The sequence below is a fragment of the Corvus brachyrhynchos genome, unplaced genomic scaffold, assembly GCF_000691975.1.
Source record: "Corvus brachyrhynchos isolate BGI_N302 unplaced genomic scaffold, ASM69197v1 scaffold87, whole genome shotgun sequence".
Taxonomy (NCBI): Eukaryota; Metazoa; Chordata; class Aves; order Passeriformes; family Corvidae; genus Corvus; species Corvus brachyrhynchos.
In genome coordinates, this window is record NW_008239767.1 from 3,267,188 (window position 1) to 3,295,029 (window position 27,842).

General features: G+C 36.6%; 1 protein-coding gene across 9 annotated transcripts in view; it reads right to left on the minus strand.

Annotated features, from left to right (window-relative positions):
* Positions 1 to 27,836, minus strand: part of CEP162 (centrosomal protein 162) — a 44,075-nt gene extending 16,239 nt beyond the window's left edge. For 2 of the 9 annotated variants that reach the window (XM_017742869.1, XM_017742877.1), the window contains exons 1-19: positions 27,550 to 27,836; positions 26,967 to 27,052; positions 26,016 to 26,120; positions 21,219 to 21,357; positions 17,713 to 17,823; positions 15,074 to 15,223; positions 12,256 to 12,408; positions 11,806 to 11,992; positions 10,810 to 10,862; positions 9,480 to 9,595; positions 8,475 to 8,505; positions 7,979 to 8,101; positions 7,114 to 7,305; positions 6,866 to 6,947; positions 5,773 to 6,037; positions 4,334 to 4,601; positions 2,533 to 2,672; positions 1,511 to 1,738; positions 781 to 918 (exon numbers count right to left, since the gene is read on the minus strand). In XM_017742869.1, coding sequence (XP_017598358.1) covers positions 781 to 918; positions 1,511 to 1,738; positions 2,533 to 2,672; positions 4,334 to 4,601; positions 5,773 to 6,037; positions 6,866 to 6,947; positions 7,114 to 7,305; positions 7,979 to 8,101; positions 8,475 to 8,505; positions 9,480 to 9,595; positions 10,810 to 10,862; positions 11,806 to 11,992; positions 12,256 to 12,408; positions 15,074 to 15,223; positions 17,713 to 17,823; positions 21,219 to 21,357; positions 26,016 to 26,075 — 2,436 coding nt within the window. In that variant the 5' untranslated portion in view covers positions 26,076 to 26,120; positions 26,967 to 27,052; positions 27,550 to 27,836. The remainder of the gene's footprint in view (positions 1 to 780; positions 919 to 1,510; positions 1,739 to 2,532; positions 2,673 to 4,333; positions 4,602 to 5,772; positions 6,038 to 6,865; positions 6,948 to 7,113; positions 7,306 to 7,978; positions 8,102 to 8,474; positions 8,506 to 9,479; positions 9,596 to 10,809; positions 10,863 to 11,805; positions 11,993 to 12,255; positions 12,409 to 15,073; positions 15,224 to 17,712; positions 17,824 to 21,218; positions 21,358 to 26,015; positions 26,121 to 26,966; positions 27,053 to 27,549) is intronic. The other 7 variants (XM_017742870.1, XM_017742871.1, XM_017742873.1 and 4 more) reach the window with 7 other exon arrangements.
* Positions 27,837 to 27,842: the final 6 nt, after the last annotated feature.

Consider the following 27,842-nt stretch of genomic DNA (forward strand, 5'->3'; position numbering starts at 1 on the left):
TTACTAAGCTTCTAAAATTGGTATCTACTTTCATTATCCACATTCTCGTCCAAGTGTCTGCTCACTTTGCAGGAAGGAGCTAAGCCAGATCCTCCCCAAAGCTATCCCGACTACAATCTAAAAGCATGTTCATGGGTGGGTGCTGATAGATCAGAGCCCAGCCTGCCCAGGCTCCATTCCTGGGGACAAAAATCATCATTGTTTGGGATGCTCACAGCCATATTGGAAAGGTATTGTGTTTATATCAAGAAATTATGCTGAGCACCAGCTGGACACTGGTTAAGCTACCTACTGGATTTTACAGCTGCAAGTGTTCAGAAGTATTATTAAGCATGAACTCTCTATTTCTCCACTTGACTAAGTAATAAAATCCGGCATGCTAATAAGGTTACCTTGAAATCTGCTGCTCAGATCTTGAGAAAAACATTTTAAAAACCAGAATTTTTCAGATTGCTAATGCTGCTTAAAAGTACTAATTTTCAACTACATCTGGGCAAAATGTTTGTGGTACTTCATTGACCATAAAGTATTTTCCCAGTTCTCAACTGTTGACAAGTTACCAATTTTTACAGTTTAGATCAGTTACATGGAATTGTGGAAAAACTTAGCCCAAACCAGACACGTGTGAAATACTTTTTAAACCTGCACTATGTTTGCCCTTCACACCCAAATTTCATCCACTTTTTAGAAAACAAGGTACCTGTTTTCAACAAAAAAGTAGTAAGCATGAAACAGTTTTGTTTCTGAAGCTGGCTAGAACACACAGCTGCGTGGTGTTACCTGTTGATAACCTTGAATAATGACCTCTTGATCTTCAATTTCTTTTTGTATTTGTGCCAGTTTTTCCTCACTTACAGGAACTGTTGCTGCATGGTAGGTCCACCTCTTTTCTTTGGCCATCTCTTCCATATTTCTTAGCTTTCAGAAAAAGGCACACAAGCAATAAGAAAGTTTTGTTAACAATATGGAATTTTCTACAAGACTACAGTCCAATCTCTTAATTAGAGTATGAGAGCAGACCAATGAGTGGGTCTTATTGGAGTTTTACAGAAGCATTATGAAACAAAAAAAAGCAAAATGTTTGAGAAAAGCTGTAAGTTTCTGTTCTTATGTGTCTAGACAGGAGGGTATCGTGGAATAACTCTGGGAATAGATATACAGACAAAACACAACATTGAAAAATGCATCAAGAACAATAAACAGTATCTCAACATAAAGTACTTATCTGTAACAAATGGTATCTGTTAATCTCTGTGAGAGTGATTTAAATATTTGCAAAAAACTAGCTGCAGCACTCACAAAATAGCAAAGTAAGGGAACTCAGGATAACATATCTCTAGGAAAAAAAAATCATGTCTTACAGGCAATAAATGTAACAGCAGGTATGCATGTATAAAGTTGCACTGTCCGTGTAAATTCGGATTTTCTGCTCAACAACTCATGTAAAGTAACACTAATTCAATTTTCAGAAACAATGTTTCTTCTCTTCTATAGGCACAGGATACAGTACCTTACTCTGAAGAACATAGTTTTCCTGACCCAGACGAGAAAGCTCCTTTTCATGCTGCGTTTTCAGTTCTACTACCTTTGCCTCCATCTCCTTCTCTTCTTGTGAAAGCTTGCTGGCCAGCTGCTGAATCAAATCCCGAGCTGTGTTCAGGTCCTCCTCTGCTGCTTGTACTCGTTTTAACAAATATAGCTCCCTATCACGACTTTTGATAGGGGAAAATGGTAAGTCCTAGAGAAGACAATTCAGGGAAACATTACACTGAGCTGATTGTTTACCAGAACTCTGCTCATCAGTTTTATTTAACTGGTTTGTCTGGCTCTCAGCAACAATATAAGGCACTTGAAAAAACAACCCAAAACACAAATACCCAACATTGTAATAGCAAAACATCCTGCATTTATTTTAATGAGCTACCTTCTCATTTGCAAAATATATATGAGGAAAACAAGCCAAAAAAGCCCAACAAGAAACAACTACATCATATATGACAGCCACTATATTGCTATTATATTGCTAAGCATCTTATTTTTAGAAAAGCAGCAATGCTTTAGGTATTCAATGAATAGCTTTATTATGCAGCTGATAAGGGAGAAGGAAAAACCATTATGGTACTGCAAATACAGTCATCTTGGAGAAGTCAGAAGATACTCTTAAATATTTAATGCAATGCAAATAGGAAAGATCCCTGAACAGTAGTACTGTTTCAACATTCACAGCAGAATATTATAAGTAGAAGTTCAATTTAACCTTCTTTTACAACAAAATAGTAATTTTTAGAATTTAATAAGCAACTTTAATTACATAGAACCACCAAAGCAACAGCATTATCCAAGCAACTGAAAAGCAGTATGATTGTACTTGCATATTTTAAAAGCAATAACTAGTGTTTGACCGAAGGGAAGTCTTTGTTCAACATTTCAGTATTTGCCATTCTTGTGATAATTGTTAAAAGACCTGACAAAATAGGCTTGCAAACCAAGCTGTACATACTATAACTAGGAGCATCACTGATTATTACTCACATGATATTGCCTGTTGTAATCCACAGCCTGGTGTCGAAGATTACTAACAACTGATTGGCCAGACAAAACTCTGTTAATACTCCCCTCCAAAGTTGGTTCATTTGTTGCAGATCTTATTATCCTAGTAGCAAATAAGGCTTCTTCATTTAGGCAGAAAGTAAAATAGAACAAATTAAATTCAGAATTTTATGTTTTTAAGAAAAAAACGTATTCATGTGATCCAACCTGTAGGTATGTAAAGTATTCTACAATCTGAATTTTGAATTAAATATAGAAACTCGAGAACAATGAAAAACTGGAGGATTTGTTTTGGTTTTTTTTTCAGTAAGGAACTGATGACAAGATAAAACAAAACCCAAGAGAACAAATGAAACAAGTAGCTGGATAATAAATCCTCCATGAAACAAGGTTAACCTCACTCCTCTGCTTGAGAAGTTGCCAGTTATCTAAGTATACAGAAACACAACATATTGCAAGCTATGGGGAAGATAAGAAACAGCAATTTTCAAAGTGGACTTTGGAGTGCAAACATCATAGAAAGAAATGCAACATTTATTTGTTGCATCAAATAACTTGACTGGAATAAAAAGGCAGGAAACTTCCCCCTAGAGTCACTAACATACATGGAGCTGTTCACATCTCAGTCTTCTGAAATACAGATAGCAACTATAATTGCCATTTTGACTGCTCCTGCTTAGGAACGTTACACCTGAAAAAAAACCCCACCAGACAATGATTCTTTTCCAAATTTCATGCCTTTTTAGAGTCATACACCCCTCAGAAAGGTGCTCCCTTAGCAGTGATGACTAGGGAATTCTTTGATTCAAGACTATTCTCCTCCCAGCTATAGAGGCCTCTGCAGAATGTGGCTGTGTGAGATTAACTTCTGAAATCACCTAAAATTGCTATGGTGAATGGTTATAGCTAGAGGGAAGAGCAAGTTTGCATGAGGCCAGTGGCCATTTTCTCAGTACTTCTCATTCACTTTACCACCTTCACCAGGCTGTACAAGCTTTTCTTCCACAGGCAGAGACACAACAATGAACTGAGGTCCCTTCAGTTCAACAGCTGCCACTGAAGCATCTCCCTAAGGCAGGTAACATAATCCTAAACTGCTTTTCCTGACACTACCTGCAGGGTTTTTAAAAGCACTGCATGCTAGAAGTGCACTAAAGCCTGCCTCAGGGATAGCAGCAAATGTTGTTTGCAAAGACACTAAGCTGAATTATGTCATGAAACTCTTCAGGCTTCACCCCAAAATAAAAAGGTTCAGTCCTTTACTTGCAACTCAGTTTTCACAGGACTATATTGGTATTCTTCTTTCCATAGACATTTCTTTCCAGACATGAACAGAAAATAGGACTTTCTTTTTAGTACTTTTTTTGTACTCCAGGAAAGCAAAGATCAAAAGAAGCAGCTGAAAAAGAAATTCAGCCTCAAACATAGCAGTTAGTGTGTCAGCATGTTAGTGTGTCTTTGCATTTACTGTAATGAAAAGTCAACTGGTAGATATTTATTTTTGAACACCAGCTTTTTCTATTCTTTTGGTCCTACTGGTGAAGAATAGGTAAGTCTCAAACATAGTGGTGGTATATGTGAGTGGAAATGAAACACGACTACAAAGATACATATAAAAGTCTCTCACAGCAATTTCATGATAATACAGAAAAAAATCAGTACTTAACTGCATTTGAGTTTAGATTTCTCTACGATATTTGGGTTTTTTTAAATGTGAAGCATAAGGAGCAAATCTCTCTGGCTCTTAAAACTCAGAATTAAAACTCTTAAAACTTAGAATTACCTTTAGATTTTGCTCTACCTGCAGGACTTTTGGCTTTCAGACAGGTCTTTTTGAAAGTTTCTTTTGATGTTCTCTTTTCACTAACTGGAAAAGACTGCTTTGAAAGTAAACTGGGTTTCCCATAGCCAGAACTTCTAACCAGTCCATGAGTACCATGTGAAGGTTTCTTTTTATGTAAGGGTGCTGGACTTCTGATATTCTTGTATGACACTGGTTTGTTTGTCATTGATTCTGATCTTTCATTCTTCAAGGAACAAAACCGAAGAGCCTGTGACAGAACACATTTGTTTAAAACAAGTTTTAGGCTCTGCTGTAAACTGAAGGTAACTTTACCAGTGAAAAACACAGAACCAGTTACCAAAACTACACAACTGTAAGACTCAGGGTGATGGCAAGCATTATTTTTAACCAAATTAGTAGGAAGTAAATTTGCAGAATTGTACTACTTCAGAACTACATAGGGCAAGTATTTTGTACTGGTTCTGTACTTGATCTGCGAAATTGTATTTTTATTTTAATTGTACTGTACATTACAGGATCTTCTGCTTACCAAATCAGGTCGGTCATGACTAAAGGCTAATGAACACAGTGAATGTAGAAAACCAGCCATGAAGAAAGGAACAGTGGCAGGCAGAGGAACCTTGCTACACTTGATCATCAAAAAACAAAGCACACAATTCCCAAAACCAGTAAACGAAAAAGTTTAGCCTGTTTGCCCAGGTGGTAAATTCACCAGGATAAATCAGCCAAACCTCTGTCCCTATAATGCCTTGCATACACAAGAGAGTATGAAAAGGAGTGTGAAGCTAACTTAGGGGATGCAAGGAGAAAAGAATTTAGGGATCCAGGGAGAAGATTTGGGATTACATAAATCTTGTTCTGGAATATTTGAGATGATTGTAAGAATGTGCAAAATTTACAGGATCTTTTGGGAAAGAACAAAAACAAAAAATAGGTAAAGAAACAAGTCTGGGAAAGAGAAGGAAAAATCAGATTTAAAAAGCTGGTGACGTGACCAGGTTGCTGGTCAGCACACTTGTCTGACTCAGCTGGACACTGACCATTACAGTCTCTCCTATATTCTTACTGAACTGTATTTCTAACTGTTCTCTCTGTAAAAATGTTCCCTGTTCTTAGCCTGTTGTGTGTTCATATGTGTCCCTCCAATCCTCACATGCTCAGAGACATCACTATCTTGAGCTGGAGACTCCAGCAGCCTTGCATAGGTTGGGCTGGGACAAGAAGAATCTCACTGGCCCCAATGTCCACTGGATTTGGTGACCTCTAACAGTAGCAATGGCAACATGAGAATTTCAAGAAAAAGAACAACAGTCTCTCAATTTCTAAACATCAGAGCATAATCAAGTGACAGGCAGTCTAAAAAGATATACCTTTAAAAATTATTTCCATGTAACAAAAATTTGGTTGGTAATACTTACTCTTTTAGTTTTGCTTCCTTGTGAAAGCAGAGAGTCTTGTCCTATTTTTTCTCTTAGTATATCAGGCTGTACTTCACTGGTCTGAATTTCTTTCTCAGTGATCCTCTGAAAGTTATCATCATTCACACTTGTCTGTAGAAAGATGCTTTCTTCTCTGGTAAACTTTTCAACTGAGTTTTTCTCCCAAACTGTATTACTCTCGGGGTCTTCAAAGGGCGAGTGGCTAATGAGGTCATTTTCTGTGCTGCCTACCAGTTTCACAGGACTACAAGAAAAAAGAAACCATACATAATAAAACACTTGCCCTTTGCTTTTCTATCACTCTGGAAAAAGCAGGGCATTTTTTCTTTAGGTATCAGCTGTAAAGACTGCCTGAATTTCAAAGAGCTATTAAGCCTCTTTTAAGACCCATCTTGCAGATTTAGTCACACAGATTCTCTCCCACGCTGTGGAACAAGAGCTGCTTACCAGTAGCGACTGTTTTTGTGGAGGTACCAAAATTGGCTACAAGATAAACACCTGTAAGCCTGCAATTAACACTAATAAAAAATTAGTGGTAGTTTCTGCTGGGTGCAGCTATATGATAAGCTCCCAAAACTCATCTGCTAAGCATAACCTGTATTTCTGACAGTTCCAAGGCCTGTGCTGTCTGCTCTAGACAGAACAGTTGCAGCAAACAAGGAGGAGGTATGGAGCACAGGTTAGTAAGAATCACAACAGTAGGCTTTGATCTTAAAAGGATTTGAACTTAAGATTATGGAGGCTGGAGAGCCAGGATAGGATGTGGGCTGAAATCCATGTATGGAGAAGGGGAAAGAGGAGAAAACTGGGAAGGTAGAGATCCTAGCTGTGGAGGAACACCCCTCCAAATGATCTGACAAACATTGCTGCTTATTACCCAAAGTAAGTATGGGAATCCCTGGTCTAAACCTATTAACATTGTATAATTCATTTAACAGTTCACTGCAAATGTCATAATGCCAGTGCAGGATATAACAAATTTTCAGAATTGATGAGTTATTTAGTAAGGTGTTTTTCACAAATAGTAGCTTTAAGTTACTACAATTCTTAAAATGCATCTTGAAATAAATACCTTTCAGAGTCCACATCAAAATTTCTGATATTACATAAATGTCCTTTAATTGTTTTCATCAATTCTTCCACAGTAGGTAAATCTAAATAATGAGAAATAAATATACAATAAATTAAAAAACAATCTAGAAAAAGTATCTGTTACAAGGACAACATTTAAAAATGTGTCATAAATGGCGTATTACGGATATTACTAGCTCACTCATTTTACAAGCTTGTACAATATATGCCTTCCTTTGAGCTCTTTACCTGAATCAACAGTTGACATGTTTTTTGCATAGATGTCATTATTCTGTGAAATGCTTTGCCCTAAGACTTCTGAGACTGCCACTGCAGAACTGTGCAGTTTCTGCTTGTCAGTGTCCCCCAAAGACTGATCAATGTGATGATATGCCTGGTGTAGCGCTTCCATGTCACTGGTGGTTTGTCCATAGGAAGTACCTGGGAAAAAAGCAGGCTTGTAAGAGACACTACTGGATTTTCTGGTTTGGGAAACATCCCACTGGAGCCTGTGTTTCAGTTACTATCTTGGTCTACTACATGGGGAAAACAGTGACTTCAGTTACATTAAAAAAATAATCAAAAACCTTGTTTTTCCTATAAACAGGTGCCAAGTTAATTAGTGTCTACTAAATTGTCTCACCTACAGTTTGCATTCCTCTCCTCAATCCTCCCCAGCTCAATATTTTAACAGTACTAAAATTAATAGCATATATTGTATGACTATTTTAACAGGTGCCATCACAGTTATAACTAGCCTATTTGATAAGAGAATGTATTTAATAATTGAGCTCAGTGTTGTCAAAGAAGAATTTTAGACACGAGGAATAACCACAGGAGATGGTATTTAAATATGAAATTGCAACATCAAAAGCTACTTTACAGTAACCAAGTAGACAAAAGTGTCTTCTTAGTAGAAATATTACTTTTTCCTGAAATATTTCCTTCTGCTTTCGAAATCTGTTGGTAAAAGCCGAGGGCTTCATGTTCCCCAATAATCTAAGAACGAATGAAGACATCGGAGTCACCTATTCTAATACAGTAAGATTTTAAGTTTTCTTGTGTGGTGGGTTTTTTTTGGTTTTTTTTTCTCTTTTTTTAAAGCACCCCTTACCTGCTTCATTCATTTCAACTGCACTGACTTCTTCAGGCTGATCATGTTCGCCTGGAGCTACACCCGATGTTTCAACGGCCTTCTGAAGTTCTGCAGTAGAATCTTGTGAATCAAGTAAGACAACTAAGAAGATAAATGTTAAACAAAACAATTCTCTTATTTATACTTTGTCACACTGGAATTAGAAGTATACCAGAGCTTATCTTGATGTCTTAAGCATACAAAAAGTACTATACAGATTATTTTAATGCCATTAATGGTAAACTGATGAACTCTGATTACAAATCTGAGTTCTGAGTAGGTGTAATAAATACAAAAATACATCTATGACCTTGAATTGCTAATATGTAGATTATTTTTAACTATTTTGATCCAGCATATTTTCAGGAGAACACAATAAAATCAGGTGAAAAATATCAAAATACTAAAAAGCAGGTAAGCAAGTTTCAAAAAGTTACATTTAGTCTTCTTCCACTGATCAAAGCTTATATTTTACCTTTAGCCAGCATCCCGGTGTTTGCTTCTTCCTAACAAGAAAGAGAGAGAGAAAGAGAGAGAGAGAAAGAGAGAGAGAATTACTTATTGAATATCAGGGGAGAAAAAACTGGACAAACTTTAGAAGTTGGTCCAATACCTAAAAACAGTTTTCAGAACTTAGAACTAAGCAGTTATTCATTCTCCAAGAATATGCACTTCTCTAAAACCCTCCTTATGATGCCAAAAGTTCTCAACATTATGTACTCTACAAACCCTCTGACAAGTGAACAGGAATTAAAAGTTCCTCTGCATAAAGAAGCATTTTTGCACCTTCCTGATTTCTTTTATTGTAATTTGAGAAAAGAAAATTAAGTAGCAGTAAGCACATTATGACAGTTCCATTCTAACTTTTCTTTTCAAACATTTATTAGAAATACCACTCTAATAAATTTATTTAAAAAGAACTAAAACCCAAATAAGTTTACTTAGTGAAAATGAATACATGGTCCTCTATAGACTTCAGAAAAAACCCCAAATCTGAATACGTGCTCCAGGGATGCACCTATGTGCTCCAACCACATGTGCTACACATCAAAAGACCTGACTAAGCTAGTGGACAGCAGTGCCCCCAAAGCTCATACAGTGAAGATTTTTGGGTCCTCTGTCCAAAGGGTTTCTCTGTACAGAATTACTTCCACCAGTCTGTGTCACTTGTACCTCAATAGCTCTGAGAGATTAAACACTACGCAGTTCTGAGGCTGTCTCCACTTAAGCTCATTATTTGTGCACTTCCGTTGACATTTTGTAACTTAAAAGAGGAGTAAACAGGAAACCCTGTGAAGCACTTAACCCTTTCTATGATCTATCACAGGAAAGTGCATATCCTTAACAGAAAGATGTAGTCTGAGGGCCACTATGTTCTTTCAGACAGTACCTATCATACAAAGGTTTACTATATTTACAGTTACACACTGTACAGTTTTTAAAATTCCTGCAACTAATAGAAACATTTGGCAAGCTATACCTGTTCTTGAGGACTTAAATCAACTTCTGATATGATGTTTTGATTCACCTGATCTCCCTCGGTTTTAAGGGCGGGATTAGTATCTGTTTCTTCTTCAAAATCTTCACTGTAGCTACCTAAAAGAGTAAAATAAACATCAAATAGAATGAACACTCAAGGAAGATAAAGCAGTAAGAGACAGCTATTTCCTTTTCCCCAATGCCTCGTCTAAGAACAGCTATTGCTAGTATTACTCCTTTCAAAAGGCAACAGAAAGTTTCCAAAACTGAGTGTGGTACTAAAGCTACAGTGAAAGTCACACATAATATCTCTAAATTCAAAGAAAGCTTGCCTTGTGATCAGATATGCTTTGTCTCCTCAAGTTGTACTTGAATTGACCCCTTCTACTCAATTACTTTCTCTCACTTAGGGTGAAATGATGCAATTCCTACCCAGTAGATAAAGTACTCTGTACATCCACTTTGACAACTTCAGCGGTTTTGAGGCTCAGAATCTGTAATTTGGCTTCTTATGACCTGCTTTGGTGGGCCAAAAGCCACTCTCAAGAGTAAGCATTATTTAAATACAAGCGTGTTAGAGAATGAACGACACAAGCAAGCCAAAGGCTTTTCCTTCAGTTACCTAGATCCTTCCACAAGTTTCAGTTCTCTTTTGCTGTATCTCTCCCACTTAGCTCCTGTGGTTACCGCCTCCAGTGTCTGCATTATCTGTAACACTTAAACCTGGAAGCCTTGAAAAACACTGGTTCATAATGTGTTCTTTCTGTGTTTATGGTTTACAAATATATCCTCTTTATGCTAGGGAAATTCAAGCCCGACAACAGGACCTCTCGAAAGTTCAGCTAAATATATAAATTTGAAAATACAATCTGTTAAGTTACAGGAATACACTCTATTATACGCCAGCAATAAAGCATGAAGTAAAGAGACATGACAAGTGAAAGACAAATAAACAAGAAATGTAGCATGGAAATTTGGGGGGGAAATCAGGTAAGAGTAATACTGCAGATTACAGAGATGAAACTCAGGCATGAGAAGATGGCACAAAAATACAGATGACAGTTAAGACACCAAAATAAATCAAACATCAAATCAAATTTCAACATCAGAGTCTTTTTTTCAGTTATGATTGATAGAGGGTTTTTACTACTTTTTTTCCTTTTCTTTTTGTCTTTTGGTTCACAATAGATTAAAAATCCACTTTTAAAAAAAAAGCACAGAAACAAAAGTAAACCCCTAAACCCCTCTGAGTAACAGCTGCACAGTCATAATGCAAAGACAGCCTAAAAGGCTGATGTAAGAACTACAGGTGAGAGAAAAGACTGTATTACCAGATTTCTCTTCACGTGCAGATCCTTCTTCCTCTTTTTCAGTATTTTCATTTCTGAGAAATAAAATGAAAATTCTACTCTTTATTTGGACAGCAAATAAATAGACTTTTTTTCTTGGAACTCTACACTCTGACACTTCTTACAATTAGTAATAAAAGAATGAACCTGAATTTGTCCAACAAACCAAATCAAAGGTAAGGAAAGTGGAAAAGTGTCAGCAATTATTAAAATAAAGTATTTCCCAGCTAAAATTCGCAATCTAACTCTTAAAATCACTCCCTTTCTGCATTCTCTTCAACATCTACGCTAACTTCTCAAAAATATTTTTATCATTAAGGTTTGCCTCCTGTTCTGACCCTGTCATTCTGGAGTAACAAAATAAATTTAAAAACCACCCGCCTCTCCTTTCTTCCCCTTTTTCCATAAAATTAAAGTTCTGTCCTTACGTAAAGCTCTCCAGAATTCTGCCCCTCCAACTGTTTTCATATCAGAAGTTGCCTTTGAACTCAGCATTTTCAGCAACAGCAGCCTGAACTTCCCCTTCATCCATTTCTCTCACAGATGTTTGAACTTATTTTCACAAAACTGATTATAAATGGGTTGCCCATGTCTATTAAGTATCTTTTGTCTAGATTCATTGGTAGTACCACATCTAAAGGGACACAGAATCTTTCCTGATCTATTTCCTTGTTATTATCAGTTGTTACCTCTTCATTTAGTTACACCTTACAATTATGAATGTTAAATTGACTTGTTCCTGTTGAGTTATGCACAAGACTGTGGAGCTACATCCACTCATCAGTAAGTCATGCTCCCACTTTAATTTATTAAGCTCATTTCTGTCCTTGTCTTGAAGAAAAAAAGCCAAACCACAATAAACCAACAAAAAACTGACTGAATAATATACAGGATATCATCCAACAAAATCTCAGTGGCCATACCCAAGCCACGTGTGCCCACTGATCCAGCCCACAACTTTTCTTCCCTCTAAATTACCGTACAAATGGTGCAAGTATGACAGAATCATTGGAATCCAGCTCTTTATTTAATCTTGAATAATCAATAGTAGAGGAAGCTTCTCGTTCAAGCTTGGCAAAGAAGATCTCTTTTTCTTCTTGTTCTTCCAAGGTATCCAATCCAACTCCCACAATACTTTGATTAGGCCCAGAAGCTAAAACTGAATCTAAATTTCAAAAAAGAGAATAAACTGTGCCTGTGCTGTATGTCTACACAGAATAGCCACAACACTTAACCACTACAGACATACTCATAAAATATTAATGGCATCAAATCATCACAAACTAGTACTAGGAGCCTTCAGTTCACAAGGTGCAGCTGACAGAAGTGAAGAATCCCATCTTGAAATTAATTAAGGTAAACTGCTTTTAATAGTAATTTACTTAGATCTAGCTAACTTCATGAAATGGTTGGGCTCTCAGTTCTCACCATTTGTTTCCAGGCTGTCTCTACTCAAAGAGACAGCATCTCCATTACTTTTCTGAAGCTGCATCTTTCCAACATCCATATTTTCATGACTTTCTCCCACAGGCTGTGAAGTGTTCTGTATCTTGACAAAGCTTCCACTGGCTGCAAGCATTCCTAGGGAAAAAGTTGTGATATACTTGACTACCATCTAAATGCTATTTGTATGACATATCAGTCTTCTAGTCTCCTTCCAGAACCACCAATTTTAATCTCACATTGCAATTGCAAAGATAAGCAGTCTCACGAGTCGCATTCACCTAATTTCCACTGATTCTATGTATAAATCTTGTTTAATTAATTAAGCTACTATAAACATTATCTTCCTATCCTTCGTATTTGCACACATACCTAAAGCTCAGCATGAGTTAAATGTAACAACTGCAAAAATTGAGGTACCGTCATATTACTCAGGAAAGATGATCACACACACACAGACCCTACACCGAAATTGACATAAAAGTCAGTTTATTTTGTTTGATCTACTACCTCAGATCACCACAGATTTTTTAAACTTGCTGAGCCATTGGCTTAGCAGCTACACTTCATTTGTTGCTTAAAGGGTTTAAGGAAAAAAATAGTAATCAAAGTTTCTTAAAAGTCACTGATAAACACTCAGTTCTCCCATTCTATATATTTATGCAATTACAACTTGCAGTTGCTCTCCTTATTGTAATTTCACTGTTGTGAGGGTTCAACATCACCTTAAAAACTTTATGCTGGCTCTCAGGCAGAACGCTGCCTTATCTACTTCCTTATGGAAGACTAAAAGCCAGATATTGCAGGACATTCCTAGTTCAAAAACTCCCTTCTGTCTGTCTGCAAAACACACACGTTTATACTTAGATTCTGAGTAAGTTCTTGCTGGAGAAGGGATAGTAGAAAAGCTGCTTATGCATTTTATCAAATGATGTATGAAATTATTTAACAGTTCTCACAGAAGGGAACAGAAACTGTCTTTTCCAACATGAATTGTCAGCTGGTAGCACTCAGAATTTTTTGTTCTGCCTGGCCACATGATGTTTGGACTGTAGCTGTGTCCTTGTACTGAACACACCAGGAGGGGTGAAGACACTGACAACAGCTCATTTCCTGCTGCAGGAGACTGGAGGAGATCCATACATCAATAACATTAAATCAGTCTTCCATGTGCTGACCAAGTGCTTCGGCTCTGGGCTCTTCTGTTCTCTACACAGGCCCATGGAAGTCCCATTTAAAAAATGCCACATTTGCCTACATCATGACAATGGAGAATCCTTTCCCTTTAGTACTGAAAATGTACTTATGGTGAGGGAGGGTGGGAAAATAGGAGTCTCAACACCTTTTCCCTCCCGACTGGGCAGCCCTCAGCACATTCATTCTGATTGTAAGAGCCTCCCTATTAAAAAGTAGAATAGGTTTATTTTCTTGATTTTAATGACAAAGTCCCCTTGCATGTTTTGTTGGGATGCTAAGTGCATAAGATTCCATATCTTGGAAATACACATTCCTGTATCTAATCTCAGCTCTGTCCTCAATACAGAGCTCTGACTGACTTGCCTTGCACACAACAACTAAATGTCAGAGGCGTTGTCTAAAGGTCAAGCTCCGCATGTACAGAAAGTTAATGCCTCAATAAATACATATTGCTACATTGAAAAGTAGAAAATGGAAAGCTCAAAGTGCTGAACAGAAGTAAAAAACTACAAATAGCCCATTTCTCAGATAGCCAAATGCAGTAATTTAAAGTAATTTACTCAGATGGCACTCTATTCTAGTTATCAAGACAGCAAATAGGAGTCTGCTTGCAGCTGGGTCACAAGCTTTTTGCAGAGCTTTAATAATCTCACCAGACCTCCAACACCCTATTTTTGAATGAGAATGTATTAGCAGAATCAAATGCTAACTGCAATTGACCTCCTATGTAGAGAGTTGCAAGAAAGAAGAAGGGATTATACATCAATAAAAAAACCAATTAGAGTGCTTAATAGAACAAAATTTTAAAGAAAAACACTTTCCTGTGGTTTTTTTTCATTTAAATAATCTCATATCCAGTGAAATTTCTCAGCAGATGTACATTGATCTTGAAGGCTTCACAAGATTTATGTAAGCTGTCTAATAATATTTTGCCATTCAGGGTTTGAGTGAAATCAGAGTTTTTTTAAAAAAGCACCTTCCATAATAATGTGAAAATCAAATACTGTTTCTGCAGCCATTAAACTTTGCAATTTAGCCACTCACAACCCCCAGACACACTCACCATAGCTAGTGAAGGCAAGAATATTTGCTTTCTCTTGCCCTACACAATCTGAACTCTGAGAAACCTATCAAACTTGGAAAAAATATCAACTCATATGGATTTAACAGTCTTTTCATCATGTTTTTGGCTGTTTGAACAGTCCCACTGATTTCTGTGAGGCTAGCACGAGTCATTTGTTTTTGGAGGGTGGGTATTGGTTACTTCTTGTAAAAGCTTCTTAAATAGTTATCTTGAATGCCAAAGATGTTGTTATGTGTAGGTTTACATGCAACATTTTGTAAGGCTAATAATATACAGTACTTCTTTTTAAAGCCCAGCCACTTGAAATTAATTAAAATAAGAATCTGAGTTTCACTTTGAAGAATATTTCTAACTACCACACTTGTAGATAAACATTTAAAAACATAAATACAAAGGACTCAAACCGATAATGACAAAACATCTATTTCAAAAAGTAACTTCCTTCTTCTAATCTGACCAAGACTGTCAAGATTGAGTCATTTTACCTTTTTAGTATCATATAAAATACAGTAAATTTGTTACCCTCAGAATTGTCTGGACTGTCAGAAGCGAGGGTTCCTTCTTCTTTGTTTAAGTAAGAGTCTTTCTTGTCCTTATGAAATTTTTCCAACATTTTGGATTTAGACAAAGCCTTGCTGTGAGATGCACTGTAAGATTTAGAGGGAACTACTCCTAAGTGTACATAAACATTTATAAATTTTAATACATAATGGACAGGGAATAAAGAGAAGAATGAGATGTGAGACTTCAAAGTGACACTTCTGAAAAAGTAATACAGTTCAATTTCTTGTACATTGAATTACCTCTAATTTTCTACCTATAAATAAAAACTAAAGTTAATACTTATAACTTCTGAAAATATAACTACTCTTCTCCATCTTTTTTTTTTATTTTTAAAAAGGATAAATTCCTTCTCGATCCATGTATACTTTGCATTCAAATACACTGTTCTAAGACCTCAATAAATGACCTGAAAACAAAGAAAACTAGTAAAACTATCTCAACAGTAAAACATTTACTATGAGGTTTGAAAGAAAGCATCCAGACTGGTTCAAAGAAAGTGGAAAAATGTAGGTACATAAGTATAAATTACTACTGTCTTTACCACTGTCAGGTATAAGAACAGCATTTGTTTGCTCAAACCCTTGTGAGGACTTGCTCAGCAGCAAATACAACAAATGCCTTCCATTCACATTAGCAAAATTAAGTTTTAGATAATAGCACCTATGCTGAAAACTGTGCTGTAATGATCAAAGAATCATAGAACAGTTTGGGTTGGAAGGGATCTTAAAGATCATCCAGTTCCAATGCCCCTGCCATGGGCAGGGACACCTTTCACTACACCAGGCTGCTCAGAGCCCCATCCAACCCGGCCTCGAACACTTCTAGGGATGGGGCATCCACAAGATCTCTGAGCAACCTGTTCAGTGCCTCACCACCCTCACAGCAAAGAACTTCCTCCTAATACCTAATCTAAACCTACTCTCTTTTTAGTTTGATACCATTCCCCCTTATCCTGTCACTACATGCTCTTGTAAAAAGTCTCTCTCCATCTTTCTTGCAGGCTCCCTTCATGTACTGCAAGGCCACAGTTTGGTCACCCTGAAGTCTTCTCTTTTCTAGGCTTAACAAACCCAATTCTCGCATCCTTTCCTTATACAAGAGGTGCTCCACCATCTTGGTGGCCTCCTCTGGACTCCTAAATGACAGCCACACCACAGCCTTTATACACCTTAGGCTAGCCAGATGGCCTGTGTTAGGTTTTTCCATGTTTAAATTGTCACATTGAAGAGGCTTCAAAATTAAGTCATTCAGACAAAACTCTTAGTTATGGGTCTTTTCAGTTTACCTTGACACAAGAGAGAGTAGTCTAGGACACCAAGCAAAATACTTCTGCTATTTAGAACAGGAGTATAGGGATATGTGACCAGAAGTTAACACAACTGGAACATCCAAGATAACTACAAGAAGCTGGTGCAGCAAGGAGAGAAATGGTATTAAATCTATTCTGATACAATGCATAGGTCCTAAATTCTCTCAACTGATGTGTAAGTTCACTAGCAAGGCACTACTTCTCTAGATCTATATTCTCCCACATTAACTGGGAAACCAGAAGTGTTGACAGTATACCGTCCATTGTAAATAACGCAAACACCTGATCCATTTTAAAACAGTAATCTGAAATAACTACCAAGGTCCTGCTAGTGCTCATATTTCAAACACTAATCCTAATTTGAGAAATAAATTAATTTTTAGTGTTTCTCTCCCAGACCAAGATGCTTTATAGCCATATATGCAAATGAGGCTTATGAAAACAGAGCTCCATATACACTCTAGAAAGCTAACACAGGGAGATGTTCTATAGGCTACATACTAGATCACCAACATGATCCAAAGACCAAGTGCCAAGTATTTCATTGTCATGGTTCTCCAAAATATTACCAATCTGCTTGAATTTAACACCAATGCCACGTTTAGTACAAATTAATTGCTACTGTCTTTCACACAGAAGTATTTAATGGATCAATGCTTATGATTCCTACTTATTTCCTGGAATTTCTTTTCTTTTTCTTTATAATATAAAAAGTGACTTCACATAAAAGGCTGAATCTAAAGTTACACTGACTAAAATAATACTGCAGATTAAAAAATTTAAGTTTTTCATTTGTACCAACTGCTGCTTCCATTCCAGGGGCAGCATGCATAAAGCAGCACAGTGATCAATAAAGAGAAAAGAACACATCAACAGAAAATAAATAAAATGCTTATCTGACTGCTGTCTTTGAAATTAAACAAGTAGAACAATGAATATTAATATTTCTTGAGTATGAGATGCAGGAAGTGCAAGAGACTTTCTATTTACTAAACAGGTACTTACAACAGGTGAGAGCTTTTTGTTCAGACTTTTGAAGTTATTCCCCCCTTTCCCCAGGCTGACATTCAATACTGTCTGTCCTACTACATCATTATACGTAGTTATATATGATGCTAAGACAATTCAGCAAAAGTTTACACAGTTACTAGTTTCTTCTGAAAATGACAAAAGAAGTATGTGGCAGCTTGGTCTAATGGACAATTTGCTAAGGATTTTCTACAGCAAACACACTAGTAACACAAGACTGATACTGAATAAATACATCAAAACATATTTAATCAAATACCAGACTGGGAATCTGAACTGGGACTCTTTTGTTCAGTATTTTCCACTGCTTCTGCATGGCTTTCTGTCAGTTTCTTCTCTTTTCTCACTTTAACAAATTTTATTTGAAAATCTTGAAAAGACAAACAGCAGGAACAGACAGGCAAGCAAGATAGGACAGGAATTCTTAGTATCCAATTTCTTTTTATCATTTAAACGACAAAAGCAAGTAGAAAGGACATTACTCAGGTCTCTAACCTGTCCAATATGGAAGACAGTGTCTTGAATCATAATTTGCACATTTCAGTTTAAAGCTGAAGAACAAATAGTTTAAACATGCCTAGAATAACTAGTGGAGTTACTTTAAAATGTCCTTTATACTTCTCAGCCAAACAAACAGAAGTAGTCTACACTGTTACCATTAATCTACAAAACCAAGTAAAAACAGGCTATTAGTTTAACTCTCTACTTATTTCCTGGCACTTCTGTAACAAGCCTTGGGAAAAAAAAAAGAACAAGACAATAAAAAGGTGTAGAGCCCATATTAATCTTCTTCTCTTTCAAGAAAGCATGATATAGGTAACAAAGTAACTCAAAATCAAAACCTCAAACGGGAAGCAACATATCAGCTTGGTGTATTACACAAGCTAATTATCCAGGTTTTCTTCAGATAACATTATCTCTATGCAGTCACACCCAAAGACATAAACTTATACATATGGAGCATGTATTTGTAATGAATGCAGTGCCACACTGTGAGTGAAAGTAAGATTTATGCATTTATATGATTCATGATGATAAAACAACTTAAAAAATACTATTGCTATTAGCTGAGAGTATATTGGTTATGTCCTATCTGCAACCAACATGAAGGTTCAAGCCCAGAAGGACACACAAGGATCTCCACAAAATTTTGAAGCATGCTGACATTACACTATCCAGAAATTAAATTCAGCTTATTTTCATGTTTTTTAGCATCACAGCAATATTATTATTTTCTCCCATAGGAAATTATTTTGCTATTTAGGGGACATCTACATATAACCTTACAAAGAACCGCAAGTCTAAATCATCATCTTCTCAGACATCCAGTGCAGTAACTTACATTGCAATGCTGCTGTGCCATCATCCACTTTTAAGAGGTCTGAGCAACACACCACACAACATACACATGCTGAGAACATTAGACATGGCAAAATGGTATTTGACAAAGTACTTGGAAGCATGCAAGACAGATACACAGAAGAAAATACGAGCAGTTCTGGAAGTCTACCCACACTGAATTCCTTACAGTCACCTGACCTGTCATTTTACAACACAAGTACATCTACACAAACTAAAATTACAGCCACATAAAACTGCAGAGGAAGACTCAGTTTATCCCAAAGGGGGCCAAGTTGGCCTCTGCAAATGGCTCTTTTATGACTCTAGGTTAATTGTCCTAAAACTAGACCCTATCTTGCAGAAAGGCATTCATCATGGTACGCATTCTGCAACTGCTACCATTTGCGAGTGTCCAGTGTGACAAATACAGCTCTTTCCTCATGGGATGACACAACCACTTCATGCCACAGACTTACCCCCTTCTTGCCAAGACAGAAAATGGAAAGCCCTCTAGCAGGAATTAAAGGCAATATTAAAGTACTAGGTAGGAGATGGCTTTCTGCATATGCTCCATGAGCGTGGTATTCTACACGGAGTGGTGACAGAGAAGTAAATGAAATACAGCTAATCTGCCTGGCAAAAATGGTGTTCAGGGAAGAATTCTGTGCACAGATCTGGCACAGTTGGCGTACACTACTATATTCTCAGGTTTTTTATGTCCAACTGCCAAGATGTTAGATCTTGGAGCCAAAATGCATTGCACACAGATTACCTTCAACTCCCTCCAAAAAAAAAAGAAATCCAGCCTCTCATCAACAGTATGGACAGGCTAACTTCTTTTGCATGTAAATTGATTCCATACTGGCAAAACTGGGTAGGCTCACCTTCTGAATGTTTTTCTATTAAATAAGAAGGTTTTTTTTAAGAGAAACTTGAAAAAGTTTACCAGATATTTCATACATCAGTAAATTGTAGATCAGGTTTGTTTCAGTTCTAATAGCTTTACCTCTAGTTAACCTGCATAGCAGGTAAGACATTCTTAATCTTAAAAATAACAGTGGTAGAAATCATTTGGATGGAACATCTTGATACAATCACATTGCTTCTTGTGATACTGTTTTGAATTTTACTTAATCCATACAAGCACTGTTCTCTAAAACTTGTAATCACCCTGCCCTTTAAGAACCTATTCCAGTGTGTTTTGTACCATGAGAAGTATCAAAGTTGGGTTGCCTCAAGCATCTCAGAAAAACCATGAAAACATGCTGAACTTCTAAAGTCACCAGAAAATTTTCTTTGATAGTATCTAGATAAACAAGGTCATGCTAACCTCTTAATTCTCCCATTTCCCAGCAAGAGCACTCTGTCCTTACATTATTTGAAAAGCTCTAAGGAAATCATCGTATCTCACAACTACCTGATAAGAACTTTCTCATATCCATCTGAGTTTTACAGCAACATTTTAAAAGGCCAAAGACAGATAAGAAGTCCACCTACCACCTATTAGGGTTAAGCCTAAAATGACACAACTGCTGACTAGGATTTGACTCCCCACTAAGACAACACTGACAGGATACAGTTAGTCTTAAAATCTGAGACTACCAGCAGTATTTTAACTCTGTCAGATGAAAAACTGATTTTTGTAACTTTCTGTTAAGGTCCACTTGCAATTAATACAAATCATGACAATTAAGAAACCACCAGTTACTACAAGAAGGAGAGGCAATCAGCCTGTGGAAACTCCCTACTCATAGGCTTTACTACGCAACAAGAAGACAATGTAGAAATTAAAAAAATAGAGGTGGAAAGCTTGCAAACAATAATATATTTTCTTCCAGAAGTATGTGACCGTGTCAATATTGAACCAGCAATCATGTCATCACAGCCCATTTAGCCTTAAGCCATGGTTCTTGGCAAGGAAAATGATGAGAATACTGAAGACATACACCTTGGATTCAGCTGGTGTTGAAAGGGTTTTCTGTGCTTTCCCAACCTATTACAAATGTTGCAGTTAGCATAAGTTTATATAAATCAGTCTTTTTCCACTACAGTTTCGAAAACAGAAAGCTACGAAAAGTCAGTATAAAGAACAGGCTAACTACAAAACACACATACCAATATTTCCGCAGAATTCCTAAGTTATATTTTCTAATTATTTTACTATTTATAACGTGCTTATTCTTTACAAGTTTTATTAAATGAAAAGCTACAGAAAAAACCAGCAGAAAGCTTGCATACAGCTTGAACATGAACCATTTAAAAATATACAATTCTATTTGACTTCTATGCTTTACAAACCTGCACTGTAGCATTCTAAAACACTTGAGTGGCATCAGCTTGATCTGAAACCAGGCCTAACAGACATTATGAGAAAGAACTAGTCTGACCCCCTGTGGCCAAAACATTGTAAAACTGTAAATTTACCACCATCATCCGAATCTTCCTCAGATAACCACCATGGCACTGAATCCTTTTTCTTCTTCTCTTTTTTCCTGGGCTGTCCCAATCTCTCAAGAATGCTGGACTTTTTCTTTGAATTTCCAAGCGAATCATCTGAAAGAGACTGAATCAGTTGCATACAAGATTAAAGAGAGCTTTTACATTTTTACATTGTTTCAGCCACTCAGTTCTGGACTTCTGAGTCCAGATGCCTCTCATAATTCCCCACTGTTTGTCTTTTTGTATATGCATGACAAAATTGATTAGGAAACAATAACTATATTCATGTGGCATAATAGTGCATATTTTAATAATCCCATTTGGATATATGAAAAGTTGACTACTTCAGAGAATGTATGTTCCAATAAACAGCGTAATCAGATCTTGTTCCATTTGTTACAACACATAAGAACCAAAACTCTGACTACCTTCCTGAAGATAATAAAGTAGAGCAGAAACAATTTTGCCTTGTCCTTGCTTTGTATGTGAACATTATTATTAATACTCGAAAAATAAATGTGTATTAGCAACACTCTAGCTGTCAGCAAATCAAAGTTCAGAACTAATTGTACATTTCGTATTCATTGAATATAATAGATATGCCAGAGCCATTCCTACCCAACTGTGTATTAAACTTCCATATGTGTTAGTCATCCATGCTGATTTTGACTGATGGCTTAAATAAATGGAAAAAAAGTCTATGAGTACGGACACCATATGAATTTAAGTTACTGAAAAGTAACAGGAAGGAAAAGACAACGAACCTCTGCTCTTTTCCTTTAAAAAAGCTCTTTGTGGCCTACAGCAGGCTCAGAGCCACAATTAGCTATCCACACACTGAACAAGAAAATATTCATTAAAATAGTGCACTGCAACCTTATGTGCTACGTATTCTTCATGAAGCAAACTGAGGTTAAGGGGAAACCAATACTTTTTATCTAAATTTTTAGCTACATCTGTTAAAGCCAACTGTCCTAAAGTGTCTTAAAGAACACAGTGCACAGAGTTAGCAAATGGTACAAAAGAAAGAATTCCCATATGAAATGCATCACATGGGAAAATTTCAAAAACTTCACTTTTGTAATAGTCATAAATAAGAAAAGGTGATAGTATAAACCGAATATTACAGGAAACAGGATTGTGGATACTTAACATGTAAAACACAAGGGGATGTTTTATTAAAACAAGCCTCTGCAATCCACTGCCTCCTATTTCATTAAAAACACTGCCATAAAAGCCTACCTTTACTATATGACTAATGCTTCAGCTTCTCTAGGCTTAACAAGAACATTTAAAAATCAAATGCCAATCACATAAAACTGTAATTTAAGCAAAAATAATTGTAATAAAGTATTCCTAATAATATCTCTGATCAAGAACATCTTTAGAGTTTACAGTTTCACTTGAGAAAACTAAATGCCTGTCATATGTCTCAGAAAGAAAGAGGTGCTTTGCACTTGCACTTTAATAAAAGAGCCTTGCACTTTAATAAAACACAATTTTAATAAATTATGAAACTGCTAGACAACAAGATGTATTGCAATTTCCTTAAGTTGGCTCTTTAAGTGATTCTTTAGGTTTAACCATCTTTTAGGTTTAGATTCCTAAAAAGTACCCCATAAATAACAACTTCCTCACACTAGTCACAACACAAGTACTAGTGCCATTGTCCCCAAACATCAGACTGCCTCCCGCTAGCTGGAAGCACTGACAGGTGCTTGATGCAAGCTCTGTTATCACTTGCTGTTTCTTTTACAACTGATAGTATCCTCTGCTCTGCAAACAGAACTTCAATGACACTCATACTCCTTAGTGCATTGTAACCAAATAACCTGCAACTCCCACAGGTTCTGCTCAAGTTCTGGAAACTTTCTATGTCCAGCCATCTTGTCAACCGCAGACAGTAAGGCTGCAGCAGCTGGGAAAGAAATGCCGACACAAAAATTCTGGTGCGTTTTTCCCAACACGTCAGTTGTCTCAACAGCAAAACTTCCAGATTTTATTTCCTTCCTTTGAAAAAAAGGTAAATCAATCAATCCAGCTTTTTGGACCCGTAATGACTTCTCAGCACCAGTAAGTGGCACCAATTTCTTCCTTCCCCTCCTCTATAAGACAGCCTGTCAGCCTTCCAGGAACACAGACACACACAAACACACAAAAAGTGTCAGTTGTTTAATCTCAACATAAATAAAAGCCAAAAGAGACTGTTTTAAGAACTAGAACAACTATATGGCACATCATCAGCTTACCATCTCCTTTGCATGTGAAGTAACTTAAAAAAGATAGGTAATACAGAATTTGATCTAAAACACTCAGACTTTCATGACCAGTTGTCCTAATTAATTAATGAAACAAGTATTTTTCAATTAAATAAGTCTACTCCAAAACATGCTTTTATCGCACAATAATATGTTAATACATTCAATCTTTTAATAAAAACTTAAAATGTTTCTCAAACATGGCTTAATGTGTGGTGTTTTTCTTCCAGATACTATTCTACAGATATTCTAATAAAAATGATACAGCCTTTCCTTTTGAAAGTCCTCCTTCTCAAGTATCCATGAATATCAAATAGAACAAAAGTCAACTGAAAATACTAGAAGCAGACAATGGCTTTTCCACAACATTGCTTTGGGTCATCAATAAAAGGCAATTAATTCAATTAACTGAAGTACTGTGTGTTAGAAAGACTTCCTCACGCTGCATGTCCCAAGAGAACTTCAGAGCCAACACAGCAAACACTCTGAAAACCTGAAGCTAAAACAGTATGACAGACGATGCTTAAGGGAAATTCAAGTGACAACAGGTGAAGCACACCAAAACAAGATACTGATGGTGAGGAGTGGATGGACCACAGGAATACAGACAGTGGAGGAGGAAGGATTATGGGAAGAATTATAGATAACAACGGGTTGTCTTGGCAAGAGGCTGGGAATAAGCATAACCAGGCAGAGGGAATCATTAAAGGATTTATCCTACATGCAGTCACTGTTATTACACAACTGTGTTTCCCTCTGTATAATGATAATAGTCTAGAAAATCCACTGATAGCTTTTAAAGTTCAGTGTATATGCTAAAAGACTTAGTTTAATCCTCATATTAGACCTGCATCATCAGCTGTATATACAGTCTCTCTTTTAACTTCATGTGTTTTAATCACAAACATATATACACACCCTCACCCCAAACACAGATTCATTAAGTTATTTAAAAGGGAAAAATCCTGCTCCATTTTCTCTTTGAAAAACTTGCTTAAACAATATTAAGTCTTCCCCAAACTACTGTGAAACTGTTTTTACTATTCCCCACCTGCTGTTACACTCTCAACCATCACTTACAGAGAGATTTCAAGCAATGGAGCACACCAGTTTCTCATCTTTCTAATATTAAAAGGCCACACACTTTCTATAAAAAACAAAAGCAAGAAGAAGGACATAGCAGAAGACACGTGTAAAAGTAACAGAGAGTAGATAATGTCATTGTTATTTGGGTCTGTATCCAGCTGGCAAAAAACACTGCATATTTTTAATAACTGGATTAGCAGTTTGAAAACAGTTTTGGATTGAAATGATAAAAAACAATTAAGACATGAATTGTTAAAGTTGCATTCTCTGGGACACTCCAAATGCCACTTAGAATAATTCAATACAGGTATTTCAATTTTTTTTTAACGAGCACTCTCAATGTGGGCAATAGCTGAGAAGGAAGAAGAGTATGTCAAATGAGGAATAAAATACTAGAAGGAATCACATGCAGAGTTTTGACAGTTGTGCATAACAAATAAAAGAATAAAACTCCTCTCTCTTCCCCAGAGCAACTCCCTTTGTAACAACAGTAAGTTAAGAACTTTTGAAGGAAATGCAAAGACTATTTTTCTAATTTTACTAACATTAATAATTTCAGTGAATTCAAAGTGCTTATTACATCATCAAATTAAATTACTTTTCACAAGCCATTAAATTGTAACAGTCTCTACATCAAAAAAATTTCAAGCATACACTATGTATAACAGAGACTCCAGAAATATTATCTGCCATCACTAGCTATGCTCATATACAGAATTAAAATGCAGTGAAGTCCTTATGTAGGCAGTATTTATGTTTTAGGGTCACCACACTGTGTGTCTGATAGACCAGAGGGCAAGTTCTGAAATTACAGGTCTATTTTCAGTGAAAAAAACATACCTAGTTGGGGCATTTAGATTGTGTCTGATAATTCTGAGCTTAAGTCAGAACCCACTGACTTGCATGATTTTGCCAGTACTCAAAATCATGAAGCACCACGAGGAACTAAAGGAATCTAATTCAAATTTTCTAATCACTACAGCATGCTTCATTTTATACAAGAATTTTAAAACATAATTCAGTGAAAGTAAGCATTGCACAGAAAAATAAGAAATTTTAAAAATGTAGCTTGTGTTTATATACAGGCAGAGGTTTTTTTTCCTAATTTTCAATTATACATCAATTTGAAGCTTCTGGTACTAAGTAGCAGCAACAATAAAATTGAAACAAAAATCAAGAACCAAGGGCTCTTTCTGAAGATACAACCTAGCAATGACAAAATATTTATTTATTTACAAAACTGTTCTCTTGATTTCAATACAGCAAAATAGTATGAATTAAGCTTAGCAACTATGACCTTGCAAAGACCCATACATAAGACAGCTACATTAATTATGTGATAAAAGCACAGCTGAATCTTACATTTCATATTCTTCCATATTAAATTTTCCCCATTTTTAAAGAGAGAATAGGGATGTGACCTTGGTCTCAAACATACCTCTTTCAGAAACTCTTCAAACTGCTGATCTAATTCTTCCTTTGAAAATCGATGAGCCATAATTTGCAAATGGATTTTACCTTCCAAACAACTGAGTCCAAAAGACTAAAATTTAAAATAAAGTTAATTAAATGCATTCTGAAATTGATGTAACCTAATGATTTGCTTGAATAGAGCTATAAGCAAAAAAAAACCATTCCAAATCTTGAGAGATGACAAACACCATTCTCCCATCCCTTACTGAAATTTTTTACTGATTGCAACCATCAGTGCAAACATATCTAGATCACACAAATTCCTTATAAGCAAAATACTTATTTCCTAAACACCAGCTCCAGCATTTAAACTTGGAGGGATAAATAAAATGTGATTCACTTCAGCATCTCTACATTTTTCTTCAAAAACAGCCCTCTTAGCAACCCACAATTAAGCATTTTGTTAATAATAAAATGAGAATCTACTGCACTGCAGTAGTATTTCCAATTAATTTTAAGGGCTTTTAATTCCTTTCTATGTTTCTTCTCCAACACTGGGGACATCTGCCATTATTAGTTTTGTTTCATCATCTCTGCTGTGCTTTGGATTTAGTAAACAATAAATACATGTAAATCTTTTTCAGGTTAGAGAATGGCGTTTGGTTTGATCTGCCCTGACACAGAAAGCCAATGACACTTGTCCCCCTCCCCTTCCCCTAAGTCTGCATCAACTTCTCAGGTATGAAATATGCCCCACAACCAAAAGGCTGCAAAGCTTTCGTGTATCACCCTGCTCAGCACATATGGCTGCCTTCAAAACTGCATATGTATGGCAGCATTAAACTGCACCAGCATCTTCTAGGCTGAGAAGCACGATGTAAACATAAAAGGGCTGAACATTTGCAAAAGTGCTTTTACCACTAAATAAAACTTCTCCCAGTATGGAGCCCACTCAGTACACAGGACTGTTACCTACCTAGTAAATTGATTCTGACAGGTGAGTTGTGACAACTGTTTCCTGCTTTCACTCCTTATCCATCCATAGACCACCCGACACTTTGGCTTCGGCAGTTAAAAAAGAAAAAAAAAGAAAGAAAAAAAAAAAAGAAGAAAGAAGTTATATAGCAGACGGCCCAGGCGTTGGATAGAGCACGATGTCCTTATGTAAGCATTTGGACAATATCTCTGAAAACATGGTAAGGAGATTAGGAATGTTACCTCTCAGGGCACACATAATCCAGTATCCTTTTATACTTTCACATCAAAGAACACTTGATGTTAAACGCAAGATGCTTTAGTAATTTACTAACTGTGCCAGCTACTTCAGCAAGTGGGGAATATTTAATTCTAGCCTTGCCAGAAAAACAAAGTGCTTCTTCTGACATTATCCATACTTCTACCTACATTAGAATGACGGCTTTCTTCTGCCTACCTTAAAATTACAACTTTTACAAAAACTAACAATATGTAACTCAAAGGACAGCAAATATGTTGACAATTTCCGTAACAGAAGATCATAGGCAAACGTTAACATTAGCAAATACACTTTTCAGCCATACCTTCAGACCTGGAGGCTCACAAATGACTGTGCACGAAACAAAGGCGGCACTTGCTGGTATATATGCTACAACACAGCGCAAAAAGCGGAAGTTTTGAGGAGGTATGGCTAAACCACGGGGATGGGGGAAAGCTTAAACAGCCTAACACGTTTCAAGTAACCTTTTAATCAACCCAGCCGTGACCTGATCCTCCTTCTCCTTTCCGTGGAGCACACGCACGGCTGGCGCACGGCAGCGCGGGGACTCGGGGACGGGCGGGCAGGGCTCGGCTCCAAGGCCCGACGGGAGCTCCT